The following is a 21068-nucleotide window of genomic DNA, read 5'->3' on the forward strand; positions in this document are numbered from 1 at the left end:
TGACCACATTTAAAGCATTAAATTGGTACGTACAGAGATGTCAACCATTGGCCAGACCACCGAGGACAGAGGGACGGAAAGCACTTTTATACCACCATGTCATGCAAGTGCAAGCGTCCGAAAAGAGCATCACAAACACCACTTAAATATCATCTTAAGACATTATTGGGAGCTATAGAGTGACGACGACTGATATTTACGTCATTTTATGTTAGTATTGCTATATTATTGTAAAGATCTGTTTAAAATCAACACTTTTTGGTTATAGAAATATCAGCATTTGCAACAATTGCATATTTTTGCTTAGTTTGGGCCTCTGAATAAATTGTTGTCCATGTTGTCCCTATGCCATATGAGGCATAAAAGCCTAATGTGTCAAATATGATACTCAACAAAAACACACATGCAAAATTTCTTCAGATTTGTTAAATATTTCAATAAGGTTTAATAAACCATACAATTTCTAAAAAAATTGGTTCTTCTGTAAAAGGCATAACAACCTAAATCGAGAGCAAAGGAAACATCTGTGAACCAAAACGGCATCTTCAAACAATGAAAGCAAGAAAAATGCCTTGAACCACGAGGGGAACAAAAACTGTGTGAAAAAGAGCAAAGAGGGGAAAAAACAAGCAAAGACAGCCACCGCATCGACAGAGCCGAGTCTCGTCTAACATCATAACCCACATCCAGAGGAGATTCAAAACAGACATATGTCTCATTAAAGCCAGAGAGCATCTCCGGATCATCTGCCAACATACCCCTGCCTGCCCTGTTTATCGTGCCAAGATTCATTTGGCTTTCCAGTTGTTAAAACCAAGCAAGCCAAGCAGACATTTTCATAGTGTTTTACAAAAGCGGTGGTTTCTTTGAGGCACGTGTCGTGCAAATCTACATATATTTGGAGGGACTATTCTTAAAAGGTTGATTCACCCAAAAAAGAGAATTCTTTCATCCTTTATTCGCTTTATATCTTATGCATAACACAAAAGATGATATTCTGAAGAATGGTTCCATACATATGAATGTCAATGGGGACAAAAAGCCAACATTATTATTAAGTACAGACAAAGACTTTATGTATACAGTAGATGGTCCACTGGGAGAACCTGCAATGCATAGTTTGGTGGAATAAGCCAGCCTTTTTAAATAAAAGAGCCAATCACCAATTGGTAAAGTTGTCATCATTACATCATCAAAACAGTTCCAAGATCATGAGACTGATTGGCTGGAGTGACCTTCAATGTTTTTTGACACCATCTGAAATGTTCATGTCAGTTTTTATTGCTGATTTGAACCACGTAACTTGAACAGGAGTTAAACAATCAGTTTTTGAGTTGAAAAGACCGAGGTGCTACAAATATGGCCACAGAGTCAACTCGAAATCATTACAACTCTCAATTTATCCCCTTTTTCAGAATCCGCCTGCACGTCTTCCACGTCCCACAGTCAGCAGATGTGAGAAAAAAGTGTGTATTACATTTGAAATCTGGATATTTATCTTACAAAAACGCATGGATTTGCTACAGGGGGCTTTTATTGACCCCCCACAGCCGTGTGAGGGACGTTTTATTAAAGATGCGCGCACTTTATTTATCGTCTTCTGAACTGTTGGTAACAAACACATGCTTACCCCATTGATAGACTTTGAAGAAAAATGACTATTTTTAATAGAACTCCGATTGGATTTTTCTGAAAGAAGAAAGACACTTACACCTAAGGATGCTTCGAGGATGTGTAAAACATGGACGCATTTTCAATTTCAGGTGAACTTAGCCTTTAAATCTACAAATAAGGGACGGCCTACACAAACACAACTCACAGTTGAGCTCACAAATTGACTAGTTCTTCCCAATCCAAACCCACTTGGCTCGCTTTAAATGTGCAGTTATCAAATGAACAAAAAGCAGATGTGAAACTCCGTTTTTCTGCCTGACATCTCCTGGTAACAGCATCCCTGTGGATTTCTTGTTATCCTCCTGTCAGGGTGAAGAGCAGACTAGCCTCTCCACCAGGCTCGTGACAGAAGCCTGGCTGTTGACTTGTTACAGTTAAAACCACCGCTGAGGGTTTGACAGCGAGACAAACTGACAGGTGAACGGAACGTGGCGTTTTAGCCGTGTTTACCACAGAAACCTCATTACCACACCTCAGCGACAGCAGGCAGAAACACACTGCTAGCTTCTGCAGAGAGACAGGCGTTATGCACGGTTAATTTGGTTCAATTGGCCACGCGAGCAGAGCGCGGCGGAGGCAGAATATCAATTTTGGAAACCACGCCGAGCAGCTCGATGTTCTGCATCGATGGAAACACTGGGGGAAACGGTTTCCTGGTTCAGACCGCAAACAATGACACCATCTGAGAGACATTTTATACCTCCTCGGCTCAAAGCAAACGATTGGATTGGCTCCTAACTGGCGGCGCTCGTTGCCAATCAGATGCAGCGGTTGATTGAGTGGGCGGAAGGCCAAGCGGAGCCCCGTGGGAAAGGCGGGATAATCACAGGGAGTTTCCCTTCATCCGACGGCCCTTAGCAACAGCCTCTCAGTGAGAGATCACCTGTTGCTAAGAGGATGAAGAGACGCACATCCTTGCAACAACAGAAGCAGCGACTCTCTCTTTCCTGGAGAACAGAAAGACACCTACGTGCCACACAAAGCAATTATGAGAGCTGAGAAAAAAAAAAAAACAGGAACAAAACCTTCTCATGGCGCTTCATAAAACACAACGTCAAATGCAATCAGCATGAAACAAAAAGCACACCATGCATCTATTTTTTCACACGCCTGATATGCATTTAAAATCTATTTACCTGTAAGACGCCTCTATCCGGCTCGGCGTTATGAGATGAGCGTGTGTGCATGCATTGCTGTGAATGTGAAAGCGTGTGAATGTGTGAGTGCGCGCGCGTGTGTCTCTGTGCATCTGTTGAGCAACCGAAAGAGAGTGCCTTGGAAAGGAAGCAAGGAGTGGTAACCTCAACAACACCTGTGTGCTGCTGCTAGCAACCAATAGTGTGTGTTTTCTGTGTGTCAGCAGACGCTCAGAGCTAAATATGGAGAACTGACAATGGTGAGGGAAAAAAACTGACTGTAACATCACTGCTACACCTAAGACCATCTAAGCACTTACAAACATTTACGATTACAAAAACCGGCAGCTGAAATTAATATATTGAACCCTTAGAATGACACATTTAAAATGTGATTCGGTAATAATATTTTTATATCTTATTGTCATTCATGTTGTTGTTTTAATAATAGGTACATCAAAAAATTAAAGATAATCAAAAAAATCAGCGTAACAATACAAGACTATTTCATACTATTACTATATACATTGAAATAAATGCATAATATTATTATTATAAATAATAACAGTAATGTTTTTTCAAAAACAAAATATAAAGAGCAACAGTCAACAAGTTAATATTTAAAGTGTTTTTTAACAAATTAGCTAATTAACTTATTATTATTAACTGTTTTTTTACATTAGATAAAAACATAAATAATAAATATATTATTAATATAATAAATAGATTTTAATGTTACCACTTTAACATTAATAATTAAAAAATAATAATTACTATTATCATTTATTTTATTTGTATTTATTTATTTTGTTTTTATTAAGCAACACTTGACTCAAGATATAAATTGATGTGTTGCTCTTTTCCACAGGCGTGCAGATAAAGATTGGACTGTTGGACTGAATAAAGATAAGGACTGTTCACATTAAAACTGTACCTCCAAGCTGCTGAGTTAAAAGTCGTGCTTTACAACAACATCTGGGCTGTTAAAACAAGCAGTTTACTAACTACACGTTTGCACCGTCACCTAAACAAAAAGGCTTAAATTCGATTTTTAAACCAACAGTTTTAATTGATTCATCCAATCAACCAACAAATGGCTCAATAAGTTACGTTCAGAACGAGAAAAATCACTGTGAAAACCGATAACATTTAGTTTTAATCCTGGTATCAATTCATATTTTATTCTCTTGGTTGCTAGTAGGCTTCAACATTATTGCATTACCAATGATTTTTGTCGCTCCAATTCTCAGTGAAACTGAATGACTTTTCGGTATTCAAAGCACAGTCATTGTGAAAAGTATTATTAAACCACAACGCAAGTGTGAAACGCAGCACACATAAAGCCAGGCTTTTACTCACTGGTACTGTAGACACCACAGCATTTAGAATGGCTTTCTCCGCTTTTGCCCTAGTTTCTCTAAGATTGATCCGTGCCAGTTCACCTCTGGGGTACTCTCACTTTTCAGCCCATGCATGAAAACAGACAATCTGAGAAAAGAAAACGAGTGGAAGAGAGCGTAGGGGGGGAAAGGGGAGCGTTGGTGAAGATGTATTTGTGTGGCCCAATAAAAAAAACTGCCTAGTACAGCTCTGAGTAATCTGACCTCAACGCAAGCAAGAGCCGAGCGGAAAATCTCCCCGACAGACAGCATAACAATCAAGATAGTGTGAACCTTAACCAAGGAATGACAAGATTGCAAATCGAAACCCTGCAGAGTCTTGTTTCTCCATCTGTGGATTTCAGAAGCTTGGTTGCTTTGCTTATCAAGGTCTGACAATTAAAAGTGAATTGCAAACCTGATTAGCCGTTAAAGTGTCTTCAGTTAATTTTGGTCAATTAATCACGTATTTGACATGGTGTTAGGTTAACAATTAGGGTTGGGAGATATAGCAGAAGACACAATTAACCGGAAGAAATCTGTCAATATTCTCAATTGCGATTACACACTCGAGCAACGCTGTTGTGCTACGTGGTCACGACAACTTTTGCATGCATTTTTAAACATGCCAGTTTAAAAACAAGTGATTTTAAGCCATTTAAATGCAATTTCGGGTATATTACAGGCCTTAATCAGTTAAATAAAAAAATTGTATGTCAAAATGCCGTCTTTGCAAGTACCTTTGTAATCTCAATAATTTAGGTCTTAAGTGAAAGCAAACACAGCTGAGAAAAACAAAACAAAAACGTGACAGTAGGCTATATTGGATCTGAGCTAATATTCTAATATTCCTGCTCTCTGTCATTCATGTTAATCAAACAACAAAAGAGAAAATCTCTCACTACTCTTAACTAAATCACTTTTGTGAGTTTAATAAGAAACATGTTGAATTTACACAGTGAAGAATATGCAGTGATCTTATACATATACATGTTGCATTGAAATAAAATTACTTAAGATTTAAGATTTACTTAATGTTTTTGTTTTTGAAAATTGGGTAGTTTGAATCTAGGCACAAATTTATGGCTGGATTGGCCTTGATGTTAAAGCACATATAAGATTCTACGTAAAGCCCAACTACCAATGAAACCCTTTAATATTTCTGTGAAGGGGTCACAATCTCGCCCTCAGATAGTTTCCATCAATACACCACCAATACACCAGAGACCAAGCTCTGGCTTCTCAAAGTTTGTTTTGCACCATTTAAGCTGTAGGCTAAGTGGAATGAGTCGGCAAAAAAGAAAAACACTTCAAGTTCGAAACGCTTACAAACCCCTACTTCACAACAAAATCCATTCACATCCAGAAGTTACGCATTTAAACTGCTGAATACAAAACTGAACAGGGTTCTAAAGTTTAATCTGTGCTATGTAAACTACTGGACCACCCCAACGTTTCTCGGCCAACCAAGTCCCTCCCTCCTGACCTCAGGTCATTCCACATAAGCAGAGCTCATTACAATAATAACCCACATTCAAGGTCAGCCACTGGTGCACTAGCGGTAGGGGGTGAAACAAGGGCGCGGTAGGTCAAGAAAGAGCTGATAAAGACAAAGAGCCCTAAGGGCCGAGAAGAAGAAACAGCTCTTGGAATTTGGCAATGTGGACTGAAAAGAGAACTGTTGTTAGCTTTAAAACGTTCCAGAGGAGATTAACTTGTCTAAATGTTCGAGAACCCAGCACATGCCAACAATCACAAACAGATTTTGGATTTAATATAATTTTTAATCCTATTTGGCAATCATCAATGATCTGTAATTAATATTTTAACACAAAATGAGTCGAATAGCCATTAGGATATTTTATATCTCAGGATAGACGACGCAGATCTCAAACCCCATCTACTGCCTACATAGGAACCTTACAACTGACTGATTTGGAAAACTCTACATAGTACTCATCGTGTGAACTGCATGAGAAACTCAACTCATAATGCATTCCAATAGATTTTGATTTAGATACCTTACTGGTAAGGTACATTTACGGAAAACATCTTGCATGCCTAAAATGCCTAATGGTGAGAATTACATTTTTACCTTTATAGGTGCTTCTCAATAAATTGGAATGTTGAGGAAAAGTTAATTTTTTTCAGTAATTCAACTCAAATTGTGAAACTTTTGTATTAAATAAAGTTTCTGCCTTTTAATACAAAAATATGTATTAAATCAATTCAATTTACACATACTGAAGTAGTGATGATTTTGGCTCACATTTAACAAAAACCCACCAATTAAATCTCAACAAATTAGAATACTTCATAAAACCAATTGTTTTTAAAAAACGAAAATTTTTGTGAATTGTTGGCTTTGTGGAATTGTTCATTTACTGTACATGTACTCCTTTTGCTTTAATTACTGCCTCAATTCATCGTGGCATGGAGGTGATCAATTTGTGGCACTGCTGAGGTGGTCTGAAGCCCAAAGGTTTCTTTGACAGTGTCCTTCAGCTCATCTGCATTGTTTCGTCTCGTTCCTCATTTTCCTTTTGACAATAGCCCATAGATTCTCCATGGGGTTCAGGTCTGGTGAGTTTGCTGGCCCGTCAAGCACACCTATACCATGGTCATTTAACCAACTGTTGGTGCTTTTGGCATTGTGGGTAGGTGCCAAATCCTGCTGGAAAATGAACTCCGCATCTTCATAAAGCTGGTCAGCAGTAGGAAGCATGAAGTCCTCCAAGATTTCTTGGTAAATGGGTGCAGTGACTTTAGTTTTCAGAAAACACAATGGACCAACACCAGCAGATGACATTGCAGCCCAAATCATCACAAACTGCGGAAACTTAACACTGGACTTCAAGCAACTTGAGTTATGAGCTTCTCCACCCTTACCCCAGACTCTAGGACCTTGGTTTCCAATTGAAATACAAAACTTGCTCTCATCTGAATAGAGGATATTTGGACCAATGGCAACAATCCAGTTTTCTTCTCCTTAGCCCAGGTAAGACACCTCTGACACTGTCTGTGGTTTAGGAGTGGCTTAACAAGAGGAATACAACAACTGTAGCCAAATTCCTTGACACTTCTGTATGTGGTGGCTCTTGATGCTTTGACCCCAGCCTCAACCCATTCCCTGTGAAGTTCACTCAAATTCTTGAATCGATTTTGCTTGACAATCCTCATAAGGCTGCGGCTCTCTCAGTTGGTTGTGCATCTTTTCTTCCACACTTTTTTGTTCCACTCAACTTTCTGTTCACATGCTTGGATACAGCACTCTGTGAACAGACAGCTTCTTTGGCAACGCATGTTTGTGGCTTACCCTCCTTGTGAAGGGTGTCAATGATTGTCAGAGACCATTTTGAAGGCTCAGGAAACCTTTGCAGGTGTTTTGAGTTGATTAGCTGATTGGCATGTCATCATATTCTAATTTGTAGAGATCGTGAATTGGTGGGATTTTGTTAAATGTTAGCCAAAATCATCACAATTAAAAAAATAAAAGACTTAGACTACTTCAGTCTTAGGTTCAGTCGTAGTGTGCACTGAATTTAATACAATAGTTTTACAATTTGAGTTTAATTACTGAATCTTTTCCTTGACACTTTAATTTATTGAGAAGCACCTTTAAATCCATTTCTGCTAACAGTATCATATGTATGCCGGTCTGCTTTTATTTTGACTGTGCACATGACTCTTTTTATCAACACCAATACACAGGCACTAAATAACATTTATTCCAGCTATTGCTTGATATCTGCTAATCGGGAGAACTAAGACAGCAGCGAACTGCATCTAAAGCCAAGGCATCTGACTGAACAAACAACCCTGGAGTCAACGGCTTGAACATTGGCACACATTGAGTTTATCAATGTAGAGGACCGGCGATGATAGCAGAAGCTATCTCTATGTTGTGAGATAAAAGCGAAACAATTATAGAATCAGGAAATGCATGCAGGATGCTAAAAAGGGAAACATAAAAAATGAGTCAAACACAGAAACAAAATCACTATAAAAACAAAGATTTGGGGGTAGCATTTACAGATAAGCTATCAGCAAAAAGCAAGCTGGTGAAAAGTAACAGTAAAAATGCATGCTTTGTTAGACTTGCCTATTCTGAGGTTAAGAGTCAAGAACAAAAATGATTAATGGTTACAAATTCAATTACTGGTACTCAGAGCAAAACTTAAGGCTGGAGGGCAAAGCAGAAAAGAGGATGAACAAGAGAGGCCTAAATGGGAGGAGTAGCGTTTCACGCAAGGCAGAGTTGACCCTTGGAACGTGATACCATTTCTGCCCCACTGCAAATCTCAGTTGCCAGACCTTACATCACACACAAACTCTCTTCAACCTGTTTTTAACAATCACAAGCTTGCCTCTCAAAGCAGCTTGAACACCACAGACTGCAAAATCCAACCTACCTCCTTTTCTCTCTTCTCAAATTCTCGATTTACTTCACCTCCCACCTTGTCCTCCCTCTTTTTTCCCACCTACTCAAACAGCCCTCTCTCTGAAGGATCCATGAGTAACTGACACCACTCTTGAATGTTGAGAGTTTTGGTACAAGGACACCGCTTGTTCGCCCAACAGCAGGAGAAGGGAAGGGGTAGAGAGAAGGGGGAAAAGCGCCCTGGGTGTTTTAGACTTGGCAGGGCTTTGAGAAGCTCTTCAGGCAGAGTTTATCTGCTGGGCGCTGGCAGTCAGCCGACTCTGCTGGTGCGCCGTGGGCTACAGGGAGGTTGAATACTGCATCCCCAGTCAACAACGAACCTGTCACTTACAGTGAGCTATCTGCAGGGATTTAGAGAGGGTGTGAGAGAAAAATGGAGAGAGAGAGAGAGGAGGAGAGAGAGCACACTATTTATAGCCTCTCAAAGGCTTCCTGTTTCTGTTCAGCAAAGCAGAAAGGAGGGGCAATCTCCCAGAGAGGGAGAGCAAGGCATAGAAGAGTAATGAGAAATAGAAAAAGACTCACTCCACCGCTTTTATCCACACAAGGAAACATGACTACCCATTATCAGTCAGCAAATATCACCAATGACCAGAAGCCCAGTGCAACAAGCTCCTTTGTTGACAATAATCTCTAAGAATCTTCTTACCTAAAGTGTACATTGCCACAGGTCTTGGATGGATTGGGATTTTGGATGAAATGGTACAGCAACAACAACTATAATCTTACAAAGAAAGCATTGATATATTTAGCAATATATACATTTTTAACAAGTCAAATTAAAGGTTACCCAGATGCCCATTTTAGACAAAGCCACTTCAGCAATATGAACATATGATTCTACCACAGAACCTACACTGTGAACCTGACACTGGCTAACACTTTGCATGTATTCAAATATTTAGAGGAGTGAAGTGATGTTTAAATACATCTAGCAGACAAGGGCAAACCCTGAGTGAACTGTGTTCAGATGAACAAAGAGAGAAGAAGCAAGAGGGAGGGGGATTAGGGTCTGCGGTTTCCCTGTAAAGTTGCAATGCTTACAATCACCATTGTGCAAATCTTAGCTGCCCATAGCTGCCAAGGATGTTTTCTCCCCTCTGAGTGACAGGTATAAAGAGACACTGGGAGTGAGGCAATGGCTGATTAAAGATTAAAGTGTTTGTGTGTCATTTCACCATTAGAATCCTTCAACAAAGGGCTCTTTGGTAGATGCTATCCCTTGGGTAGACCGAAATGTTCATGGGTAGACAATATCCACAAAATGGACTCTTTCACACTTTCGCTCTGCCTTTCTCAGAAAGAAGCCTTAGTTTGATGACCTCGTTAGTTCAAGCACTTAATCCGCTAATGCCCAGATAAAACTAAATGAGAGAGGACGGGAGGAGGAGGGTAGCAGGAGGAAGGGAGGGATGAGAACGAGGGTAGAGTAGGAGGAAAAAGAGAGAAGTTACGACGACAGATAACACACTGCAGAGCCAAGAGGAAATTCTGGCCACATGCTTCAGCCCATATTCAACAGCCCATGGAGTTATGGGAAGGTGTTGAATCCAGTGAACCCCTGACACCAATTCTAAAAACCAAAATATAAGATTCTCAAACACATACTGATCAGTTTAAATATCACAAGATGCCTTCTAACTTGATCTGACATCAAGTGGATTTCAAAGTCCAAGAGAAGATCCCAAACACTGGGCTCCTCCAGGGCCTAAATACAAGAGCCATACTCCAGTCAAGAGGTTGTGCCAGGTTGAGCCAATAATTGGATAACCATTCCATAGCCTCTTGACTGTGAGATCTAAAATTGTGGTTAAGGACAATCACGTGTGAACTCTAGAATACATTTTAGAGCTTAGCCATGAAATACTGCATTCTGTAAGCACCAGCTCTCTTGGCTCAGAACCAAACCCAATTTCCTCTTGTGAGGCAGATCCTTAAGAAGAAAAAAAACGGTTTAATCTGAGAACTCCGCAACTGCACCATTTCATGCAGAGCCAAGGGATCAATTTGCAGGGCAGAGAGACAAAAGGAAATGAGAACCCAGAGTTCCTTCTTGCTCTCAGAGGAGAGGTGAACCACATATTACAGAGAGAGTGAGAGAAATAGTCTGGCTTGCCTCCAGAACAGGCTTGAGGACTTTATTGTGGCCTTTCCTAGGCTATGGGGTCAGTTTTTGTTGCACCCCTGTTGTTACTTCAAACACACTGTGCAATGATAAACAATAGGTTTATCATAGGGATGCATCAAATGTATGGCAATTGCAATTATTCGGCTGAAAATAACAAATAAAGTTATTTCAGTGTACAGAACAGTTTTGGTGAGGCGGACAGACAGTAACCAAGAGCTCAATTTGTTCACCAAGTTAAAAAGTTGGCCTGATTTGCGTTTAAGTTAAAGAGATAGCTGCACTAGGGCAACAAGCAAGCCATCAAGGTTTAAATAGACTTTGCCAATATTGGCAGGTCTATATCAAGGAAATAGTCTAGAGAATGGTCTCTCTTTCAGACATCTTTTCACTTGACATTCAGCTGTTGCTAGCCAACTGGCCTTAACAGTTCCTTCATTCCTGCAAGGTTTTAGCTCATTTAGTAGTACTCCCTTTAAGTCCAGACTAGGGATGCACGATCATGATTTTTCATGGCCGATTCCGATTTTTTTACAAGCAAACTGGCCGATCTTTTAAGCAACAAACAAGAAAGAAGGGAAGTATGAATAAACAAGATGTTTATTTGGTATTTAATAGGCCAAACTTAAAAACAATAACCATAACCATCTGAAATTAACGGCAGTAACTGCACGGTAAGTAGCCTACATTCAATACAACCATAGATGGTACAGACATCAGTATTTAGCTTTTGTTTTTGAATTGGGCTGAAACTACAGAGAACTGGCCTTAATTTAAAAGATTAACTGTAAGCATGTGAAATTAAAGGCAACAACTGCGTAGTTCTACAGTCTAAACAACACAATCAACACAAAATCAATAAGATGCTTCTTAATCAGCATTCAGTATTTGTTTTAGTTGTTAAATTTGGTTTTAAATAAAAAAAAACTGTTCTTTACCAGTGAGACTAAATAAAAGTATGCTATATAAATACATTACTCCAAAATGTTAAAATCAAATAATGTTGGTGCTAATTAAACAAAGATGCAAAGTGTTTCATTCATCCAATAAAAATTACCAAAAATAGGGTAATGATCTATATTTTTGTTTTTTACTTGAGCCAAAGAAAAATAAATAAGTTATCGTCTCAAGTAAAAAAATATAGATGTGAATCATTACCCTAAAATGTTTTAATTGGATGAATGAAACAGTTTTTTTCAGTGTGCTACAGCAGGTGATTTTTAAATCAAATTAATTCGATGTAATTTTAAGGTAAAATAAAAAGAATCATCCTAATGCAGAACTGACGTTTATTTCTGGCTTTTCAAACGTGTAAGCAAGTTCTAATTTGTCACAGTTTAGTCCGTTTCGTTTCTCATCCAACACGTGAGAAGTTGATCTGAAGATCTCTTCACGGTCTACTCGTGTTCAGGGTGCGGACCGGTACAGTATATGCTCGCGCAGCTTTAGTGCGCAGGAAAGGGGCTCTTATTTGTCGCTTCCTGCTCTCTGTGCTCAGACATGAAGCTCTGCATTTCCAGTACTGATCGGCTGCCCAAGTCCTGCGCACAGATTTCGAAATACTCTTCCACACAAATGACATAGCGAACGATTACAATGTAGTCTGTGCACGCATCGGAAAAACCGGCCGAAAAAAGAACAAAAACCGTCCGGTTCCGATTTATGGCCGGTCAACCGGTGCATCCCTAGTCCAGACACAAAAATTCTCGCCTAGAGAGAAAGGGGAAACCCTAGCACCCGTAAAGTGTCCACAGCTGATAAACCTAGAATAAAATCAAGAAAAAGTCAATGGCATCTGAATTACAAACTTTAACACCTTCCAACCGTCCTTCTGAAACAGGCATTAGGGCAATAAATGGAAAGCACCTTAATTCCATCCCTCAGATATTTTCTTGCTCATCTCTTTTTTTAATTGAAAAGATGTCAGTGCACATTAGGGATGTCAACGATTAATCGATGATCGATTAATTGTCGATAAGAGATGCAATCGATTAAGGCTATCGTTGGTCGGTTAACCGATTCAATGTTGGGCTGCGTGCGGCTCATGCGCACTCAACACGTGCGAGCGGCTGTGAGTGACGGTGACGATATATAAAAGCATCATCATTCATTCACAATGTACAAATTAAGCTTTTAATGTGATTTAAACTTTAAAGTACATTAAAATAGAAACAACATAAAAGTTCTTCAACATTAAATGCAATAGAAATGTAGTTACTAATCATTTCATCAGATAACTGTTTTATATCGTGCGCTTTGCAGGGCTGCGGGACACAGTGACAGGACAGGTAGTCTATTCATTCCTACAACTTGTTAATTCATTCCTACGAATTATTAATGTGGCAATTGTCCATGTTTCATTAATTTTGTTCCCTAAATAACCCATGATTTAAGTGAAATAAGGGAACAAATTAATAAATCGAACGAATTCTTAATTCATGAAATCTTTAATTTCCCTTCCCATGTTTACCACAGTAAGAGATGCGAAAACAGTTATTAAAAGCGAAAGATAATAAAATAAACCTGGGAAATTAGAGGGTTAGACTATGAAGATTTAGGAAAAGAAACAATGCCTAAATATACTGAATTTGTGCAAATTCGTGACCAACCGGCAAACCAGAACAAAGCCGCGTAAATGAAGACTATGGGGTCCAAAAGCATGGTCGCGATGTAACATTTTCCAGTTAACCTATCATTCCTCTAATAAACAAAGCTTTTATACCACACTTGTCATAATCAGATCTTATCATTTCTAAATAAATAATTGCTGGATTCAAAACAGCGATTAATAGGCGCTGTGACCGACACATTCCTGGAGCATTCACTGCTGTCACTAAACGGTGACGCCGAGCATCGTTCACAAGTTTCTGCATGGACCTGACTAGGGCACAGGTTCTAAGCCCTGGGACAAAATGGGATGATTTAAGGAAAATTTATAGCCTACTAAGTAATAGGACCAACATAAAAATAACAATTTGTTTTCATGTTTTTTTTTTTTTTTTTTTAAATAGGCTATGCGAAATATATCCGACTTAAATAATTAAGATTAACGGATTTAAAACAGAAGTGTGGGCGCTCCATAAGTTCACAAAAAAAAAAAAAGGATGACAACGCATTCTGTTTGTTTGCTTTATTTTACAAGAGCACAAATCTTTGTTTTTATTGTGAGTGTGCACAAATGAAAGTAAACACTTTTGCGGAAAATATATATATTTTTTTAATGTCTCAGCTGTTTCGATCGCACCGGAGCCTGCTGCACACGTATATTCTAGCGATTCAAACTTACATCGCAGTCTGTTCATTATCAAAATAAAATGTCAACTAAACATTAAAAGGTTACACTGGTCAGTTTAAATAGACCGTAGTATACCGGTCCACTATTATGCCAAGGACGTTTTTGCTCATATGAAGAGGATCATCTTTTCTGTCTATATGCGAATGCAAGCCTAGTTTACATTATAAATAATAGTTTAACATTCAAATACATTGCGAATATGGAAACATTTCAATTTGTGCCGAATGAGACATGAGCAATAACCTCCAAATAAATCTAGCCAAAGCCGCGCTCGCTCATCCTCGTCTGCACGCATGCACTGTCACGATCTAATGCGCTGTATGCCGGATTTTTAAAAATCGGACATTTTCTAGGACAGAATCCAGCAGGATCAAATTAATGTGAGCAACTGTGTTTTGGTGCAGCAGCGCCGATGTAGTTCACTTAATGTGCAGCGCAGTCACACGCGCTCCACATTTGGGATAATTTTATACAATAATGTCAGTTGAAAACATTGCAATTGTGCTTTAAAATACAACAACGAGCACCACAAAACCATTTAAAGATGCGCGTTCAGCGTTCTCCGTGCGGGATTGGAAACTGTCAACAAAGTAAAATGACCTCAAAAGTATGGCGCGCTCTCTTCATTTTATCAAATGATCATAATCGCATCTATTCATTTTATAATCCTGCTACTAGCATTTTATTCAGACTAAAACCTCTTTAATTCAAGTGAGAAAGCGTTTTGTGTGTGTGTGTGGCTTTTGCACATCCTGTCATACCGCTGACTGTGTGCCTGCAATAGACGCATTTTGCAGTATTATGGTTAACGATTAATCGATTAATTGATCGTTAATTTAAACGACGATCGATCATGGAAATAATCGAAATTTGACATCCCTAGTGCACATCAAGTAAAAGTCTTTAATATCTCTCTTATCTTGATTAACAAAGAATAGCTACTACTTTTGCTTGTCATTCCAGATGAGAGCTGATTAAATATTCACACATACAAGCATTTCTCATAACGCAAAATGAACAGAATTTGAGCAGCTGACTGTATCTGGTGTATATGTCTAAACATCTCCATTTTCACCAAGCTGAGACAGGCAGATCTACAGAACTTTGATGAATAGCCAGATTTATTCTGACGGTTCCTCAGAGAAGGGTGCACAAGGACAGTTTCGAATATGAATTACCAGGATGCTGATGGGATCTCAGCAGCAGCCAGAGAGAGACAGCAGGGCCTGAATACCAACACACGCTTCCTGGATCAGGACAAGGACTTGATTACTGATGCCTGTCAGGAGGAGTGGAAAAGTCCTTAAGTGTACTCTGGAGGAAAGCCTGCAGGCAAGCACTCCAGGAGCGAGAGAGAGAGCTGCTTTCAATCAATTCTGATTCGGGGGTGGGGGTGGGGGGACGAGGGAGGGAGGGAGAGAGAGAGGGCAAGAGAGTGAAGACTTCAATCAATCCAGATTGAAAAAAGAGAGCAAGGAATATGTGCTTGCCAAAGATTTCTGAAAACACTTTAGGATTGCAAACGTCATTGGGGTTCAGAGAGGATGCAACTAAAACAGCGCTGACCTACCGGATAAGACAAGTTAATTCAGTCACAAATGATGACAGGTGGTCTATCTTTTAGGGCTCAGCACCTTCCATCTGCCAGGAATGGTAGGAAAAACCATTGTGGTTTTAACCACAGGGTGCTCTGGGTATGTAATAAGGACAAATCGTCCTCAAACCAACCAGCAGAGCCTGATGAAACGTAATGCCAAAAATGATGTGGGAGGAAGGGATGCTGGTTTTTCAAAACACATGCAGGGGTAAAGATGTGGGAATTTTTGTTTTCTCTGCCCAAGGTGGAAGCCGCTTTTGGTGACTTGTGGGGTCAAATCCTTTCTCCTTCTGCCAGGCGAGAAACACTGGCTGAGTGCCGGAAACTCTGTGGAATTCCGGAGAAAACCTGAGGAGTTTTTTATTCCGTAACGGGGACAATTAATTAGGCTAAATGCAGTTGACCCTATTCGATGCACAATGTGTGAAGGCCATATAAAACCTCAAGTCAATGTCTAAGGTCCTTGGCAAAAATAATGAATACATTATACAGGTTCTTCTGTTTCAGTTCTTTGTTCACCTCCACTCCTTTCAGAATCTCATCTCCGTCTTTTGGTAACCATAGTTACAAATGCTTTGCAGACATTTGATATTAGGCTCTAATCTGTGGCTCTTCCGGGAATTCATTTACAGTGGTACATGGAAGAACTTTTTGGAATAAAGCATCAAGCAGATACCAGGGGTCCGTTTTTCATACATTGTTAACTCTGTTTGCTGGATTTGATTGCGGACGATTTGGCAAGATCTTGGATTGGTTGGTTATTCAAAACTCATCCCAGAGTTGCTGTCATAGCAACAGGACTGTAAACTTGCTTGGGAGCAGGCTTATTTCTTGTACACAGGATTGTGTAGATTGCATCTTTTTAAGCTGAATTTATACTTAAAATCTGTCCCAGCTACTGCTATTTTATTACGAGAGTACTTTGCTGGTCCAGGAACAATACAGTTACAATTACTTTATAATATATAATTATTGCTAACCACAACATTGAGATAAAAATATAAAGCCTATACAAATACTATAAATCATGAATATAAATAATCGGGAATCATGCAACAATATACAAATTAATTAAAAACGGTGCACATTTCATTAATGTTACAACATTTATGTAGTTTTGTTCACTTGAATATTTCCTTATAAAGGTCTAGAAATTTCTTGAGTTATTTTGTAAGGTGTCTTTTTTTAATTATATAATGTCATTACGTTTCTGCTTTGCCACCAGCCAATCGCTGCATTGGTGATCGAGGTTTCGAGTATCAATACATGTGCCCTTTTCGCGGAACACACGAACGCATAGTTATCTTAGACCATTTAAAAAAGATGTTTTAATCAAATAGCAAATTCATTTAAAGAACTAAATTAGTTCTTTAGTTAAATCACGATTAGAAGATGTGGAATCTTTTAAATCATCTCAGATGTATGAAGCAAGGTATGAAGAACGGACCTCTGAATATCTGTGCAATTTCAGAACAAGGTCCTCCTCACAAAGGCCTGATAGAGCATCTACAGATGGATGGCTGAGCATGTGACAAGGTACCGCTGGCGGGGGCCCGTCTGGCTCGCTGCTTCCAGGAAGCCAGATTCCAGGGCGCTAATCCAGAGAGACTCAGAGGCCCAAAAATGCCATCAGGTCCCTTGGCGGAGAACACATGCCCGCTTGTATCCCAGGCTGCTGTCGATGGAGGGTTGCAGGCACGCAAGCCCCTGCACTGTTCCCCAAGTGGGAACCAAAGCACTCCTTGTTTAATCCTCTGTGCAAAAGCGTCAAGTAGGTGGAGTCGAGAGGATTCAGACGCCGGCTGAGTTTGGGAAAGAGAGGGGAGGTTAACGGGCAATCATACGGGACTCTGAATAGATCAAGGGGTTCAGGGTGAGGCTTTCATAGCAGTTCAGCTCTCAAGCTCAAATTCTGAATCAATCACACGTTCGGCTTTTCTCAAACTCACTGGGGCTGTAACAAATCTTCTTTCCAAAGCGGTGGCTTCTGTCACACTGCATTTTCTTGCAACTGTTAACAATTGATGTGTTTTTCTTCCAAAAGAGACAAAGACTATCGCTTTGTTTCACAGTTCAGGGTGTAAGCCAAGGAACTACGTGGACTTGAGGTTTGGGAAATAAACCGTGAACTGAAAACACATTCCACAGTTGAGCAGTCACTGCGTGCAGCAGCTCTCACAGCGACGTAGTTCACAGAACGCTTGACATTCTCTAACACACAGTGCGCAGGAGGCCGGGGGCCCTTCAATGCTAACACCTCATAAATCCCTTCATTCCTACCCTGACTGCTACTTCAGAGCCCTATGGATACAAGGACAATTAAATAAGAGAATGAGAGCGGAACAGCGGTGAAATTTGACAGAGCTTTCAGATTTGTGCAACACAGTCATACTGAAAGTTCTTTTTCCACCTTTCACAAATATATAAATGCACGCTTTTCATAAGAACAGCACTTTCAACTGCACGGTTGCAAAATGCAGAGCAACTAACAGGTTAACCAAAGGTCTGGCAGAAATGACATGAAAACCGAAAACCAAAAACAGGTCACTGACATAAATGAAGAGTTCAAAGGCAGGTGAAAAACCGAAAGGTTGAAAGTGAAGGTCAAGTGATGGGAATACTTAGCATATACATATTTCCAAGAATAACTTACTAGAGTACGTTCAAAAAATGGTAATGCTATGACACTTTCTCAGCGGTCAAATGTAGATAATTTGCATACTTGCACAAAATTTGTGTCTGGCCTTTTACTAAAATTGTTTTGTTGCTGTCATCATCGCTTAAATGAACATGGAAGAGAGAAAAAATAGAAAACCTCAGACAGACAGGGAAGTGGAACAAGGGTTATAAACAAAGCTCTGCCATATCTCCGGAAAACTCATATAGCATTTCTCAAAACTTTTAGTTTGTCTGGCGGTAAAGTTTGGGTCCTGTCAGGAGAGATGAGGTGAGAACAGCAGCAAACTCTCAGAAAGCCAGAACCGAACTGGCACCTACCTTTAAACATTTATGCCTTATGCATTTTTAACACACAACATAAAAAAGGCATGACTCTGATGTTTTCACTCCACCATCCTTCCCAGCTTGCTCACATACAGAGAGCCACACACACAAAGGTCTGCATTCTAGAGTTGTCAGGAAAATAACAACAACACACACTTGGATAAATAGTGTCTGTCTTACTAAAACCAGCACTGTTTAGCAACAGCGACATTCAGACTGACAGCAATTCAATCTCTTGTGCTGTTGGTTCCTACTCACTCAGCATAAATTTGAGTTGTGCACCACCATCGCCCACTCGGAATCTGACTTTAGGTCGCTTTGTTGCAGCAAATCATTTTATGCAAAAGAAACCTCCACATTATTTCTTCCGTTTCAGAGTCTCAGTAGTGTTAGACTTTCAGACCAATGCTGTAATCTCATTAAAGCAGCCTTCTCTCCAAGGCCGACCTTATCAGGCCCAGACAGACACTGGTGTAGTGGCACCTCACCAGACGCCTGTCAGCGTACGCGTCAGAGAGAAAACTAAGTTTTTCCACAGTCAATCACCACACCGGACAGATACATCAGAAACAGAGGGAAAAATGACACCAGGCGAGCTCATTATCAGTGTGAGGTGTGTGTGTGAACATGGGCAGTGCCAGATCACCAGACGTCTGTTAGTAAACAATCGCTTAACACAATAGCCTGCGATAATCTTAAATTGAATCTGAGTTTCTTTAAGAGTTCCTTAAAGAGAGGAATGAGGAAGCTTGTGATAACGAATCGGCTTATAAAAAGATGACTACCCACAAACCCCTAGTGGTTTCCAGAGCTCTTCCACAGCTGTGAATTTATTTTAAAATAGCTCAGATTTGAACAGGGCATTAAGTGTGATATTCTCCTCCTAAAAGGCTCCAATTGTTCTCTGATAAATAATCTGATGTCAGATTCGATTTGTAGACCAAACACAAAGGGAGCGGAAGCAAATCTGCACAACAAGACTTGCTGTTCATGAAGACACGGATATACGGCATTTAAACAGAGCACGAGAGATTGGTCTTATTACTGTTTATAAGTTGTTTGTGTGGAGAATAAATTGAGTCGAAGAAACAGTCGACAGAAATATGCGTCTGTTTACTGATTAAAGAATATAAGATTAAATAATTGCATGAAAATACTGAACTACAAATGAAATAAAAACAAATTAAAGCTAAATCTAAATGTTAAAGAACAAAAAAACTATAAAAATGAAAAAAGCACATTAATAAAAATGGAAAATTTGATTTATAGATTTATTAGATTTATATACTAATTTACATTATTTATATACTAGTAATATTTTATTAGCATGTGTATCATACTTAAACAACACTGCTGCATAGACCTCATCTAACTCCAATCTACGAAGATAGTCAACATTTAGTTGACCATGATTTTCACACTAAGAGCAATGCGGCATAAATAAACAATGTCAAAAAAATCGGACAAATTCGCTCCGTGCATGAATAGGCTTTTCACATTTCTGGAAAAAAAGCAAAAATATATAAATATATCTAAAAGAAAATACATAAAGCCAATGCATCTGGTTTCTCTTTTTGTTCGCTCAAAGAAGAAACAAGCAGGGGGGCCAGTCTGGACTTATCCAATAGGCTTGCATGCAACGCATTGGCCTCCTCGGTCTGAGCATGTGACAGCCTGCGGTGAGGCTGGACCAGGCCTGCAGTGGCTGGATTGCAGAGGAAGGAGATGAATAAAACATTGTGGTTTTGTGTAGTCCTGCCCTCGGTTAACACCACGCTGTTTATACACAAGAACAGTGTGAACCGATGAGGGGAGTGGCACACATTCACACAAAAGCACAAAGACGTCGAGTATGAAACAGATATGCGCATGTTCTCCTTTCAGCACACAATCAATGAATTGACTCACAAAGTTCCTCTGTCTTGACCCATTTATAGACGCTGCCCATGAGAGAAGACGTTTCACAGGGTTATCGGGGACACACGATCGTTTAAAGCCTGAGAAGTCAGTTCAAGTAAAATTAGGATTCTAATTTTGTTCTTCAACAATTTTAAATTACGAACAATTTTTGAAGGGCTAGGAAAATTAGATTTTCTCCAACTTAAGACTGCAACTTATTAAAAGAGCCTTTCTATCAGACTATGCTGCAGGTCAATTTGACACGTAACACAAAATCGAACTGTCGGAGATATAGTCAACCTTGGATCTTCTTTTATTTATTTTTGTATATTTTGTGAACATTTCTTATTTCGTGTCTGCAAAGTTTTGACACTTTGAGGTGTTGTGGGATGTGTGTACGAAGTTTCTATTACAAAGTCCGACCTGCTAATTTTTGGCTAACGGCAGATGCACAGACCCAAAATACAAGAAATAAATAAAAAGATGTGTTACGTCAGAACTTCGCAAATATTTAGATGT

The 21068-nt window shown here is 39.5% G+C and overlaps 1 protein-coding gene across 4 annotated transcripts in view; it reads right to left on the bottom strand.

The window, feature by feature from the left end:
- The window catches only part of znf609a (zinc finger protein 609a), an 89874-nt gene that overhangs the window by 28397 nt on the left and 40409 nt on the right, over window positions 1-21068 (bottom strand). Inside the window, exon 1 of one of the 4 annotated variants that reach the window (XM_026202075.1) lies at window positions 18909-19765. The exons of 2 other annotated variants lie outside the window; for them this stretch is intronic. Coding sequence is in view for 1 of the 2 variants with exons in the window: in XM_026202073.1 (XP_026057858.1) it covers window positions 2811-2861 (51 nt within the window). In the remaining variant the exon portion in view is untranslated. Of the gene's footprint in view, window positions 1-2810; window positions 3169-18908; window positions 19766-21068 lie in introns of those variants that run through there. One more of the 4 variants, XM_026202073.1, reaches the window with a different exon arrangement.

Source organism: Carassius auratus, chromosome 25 (assembly GCF_003368295.1).
Source record: "Carassius auratus strain Wakin chromosome 25, ASM336829v1, whole genome shotgun sequence".
Taxonomy (NCBI): domain Eukaryota; kingdom Metazoa; phylum Chordata; class Actinopteri; order Cypriniformes; family Cyprinidae; genus Carassius; species Carassius auratus.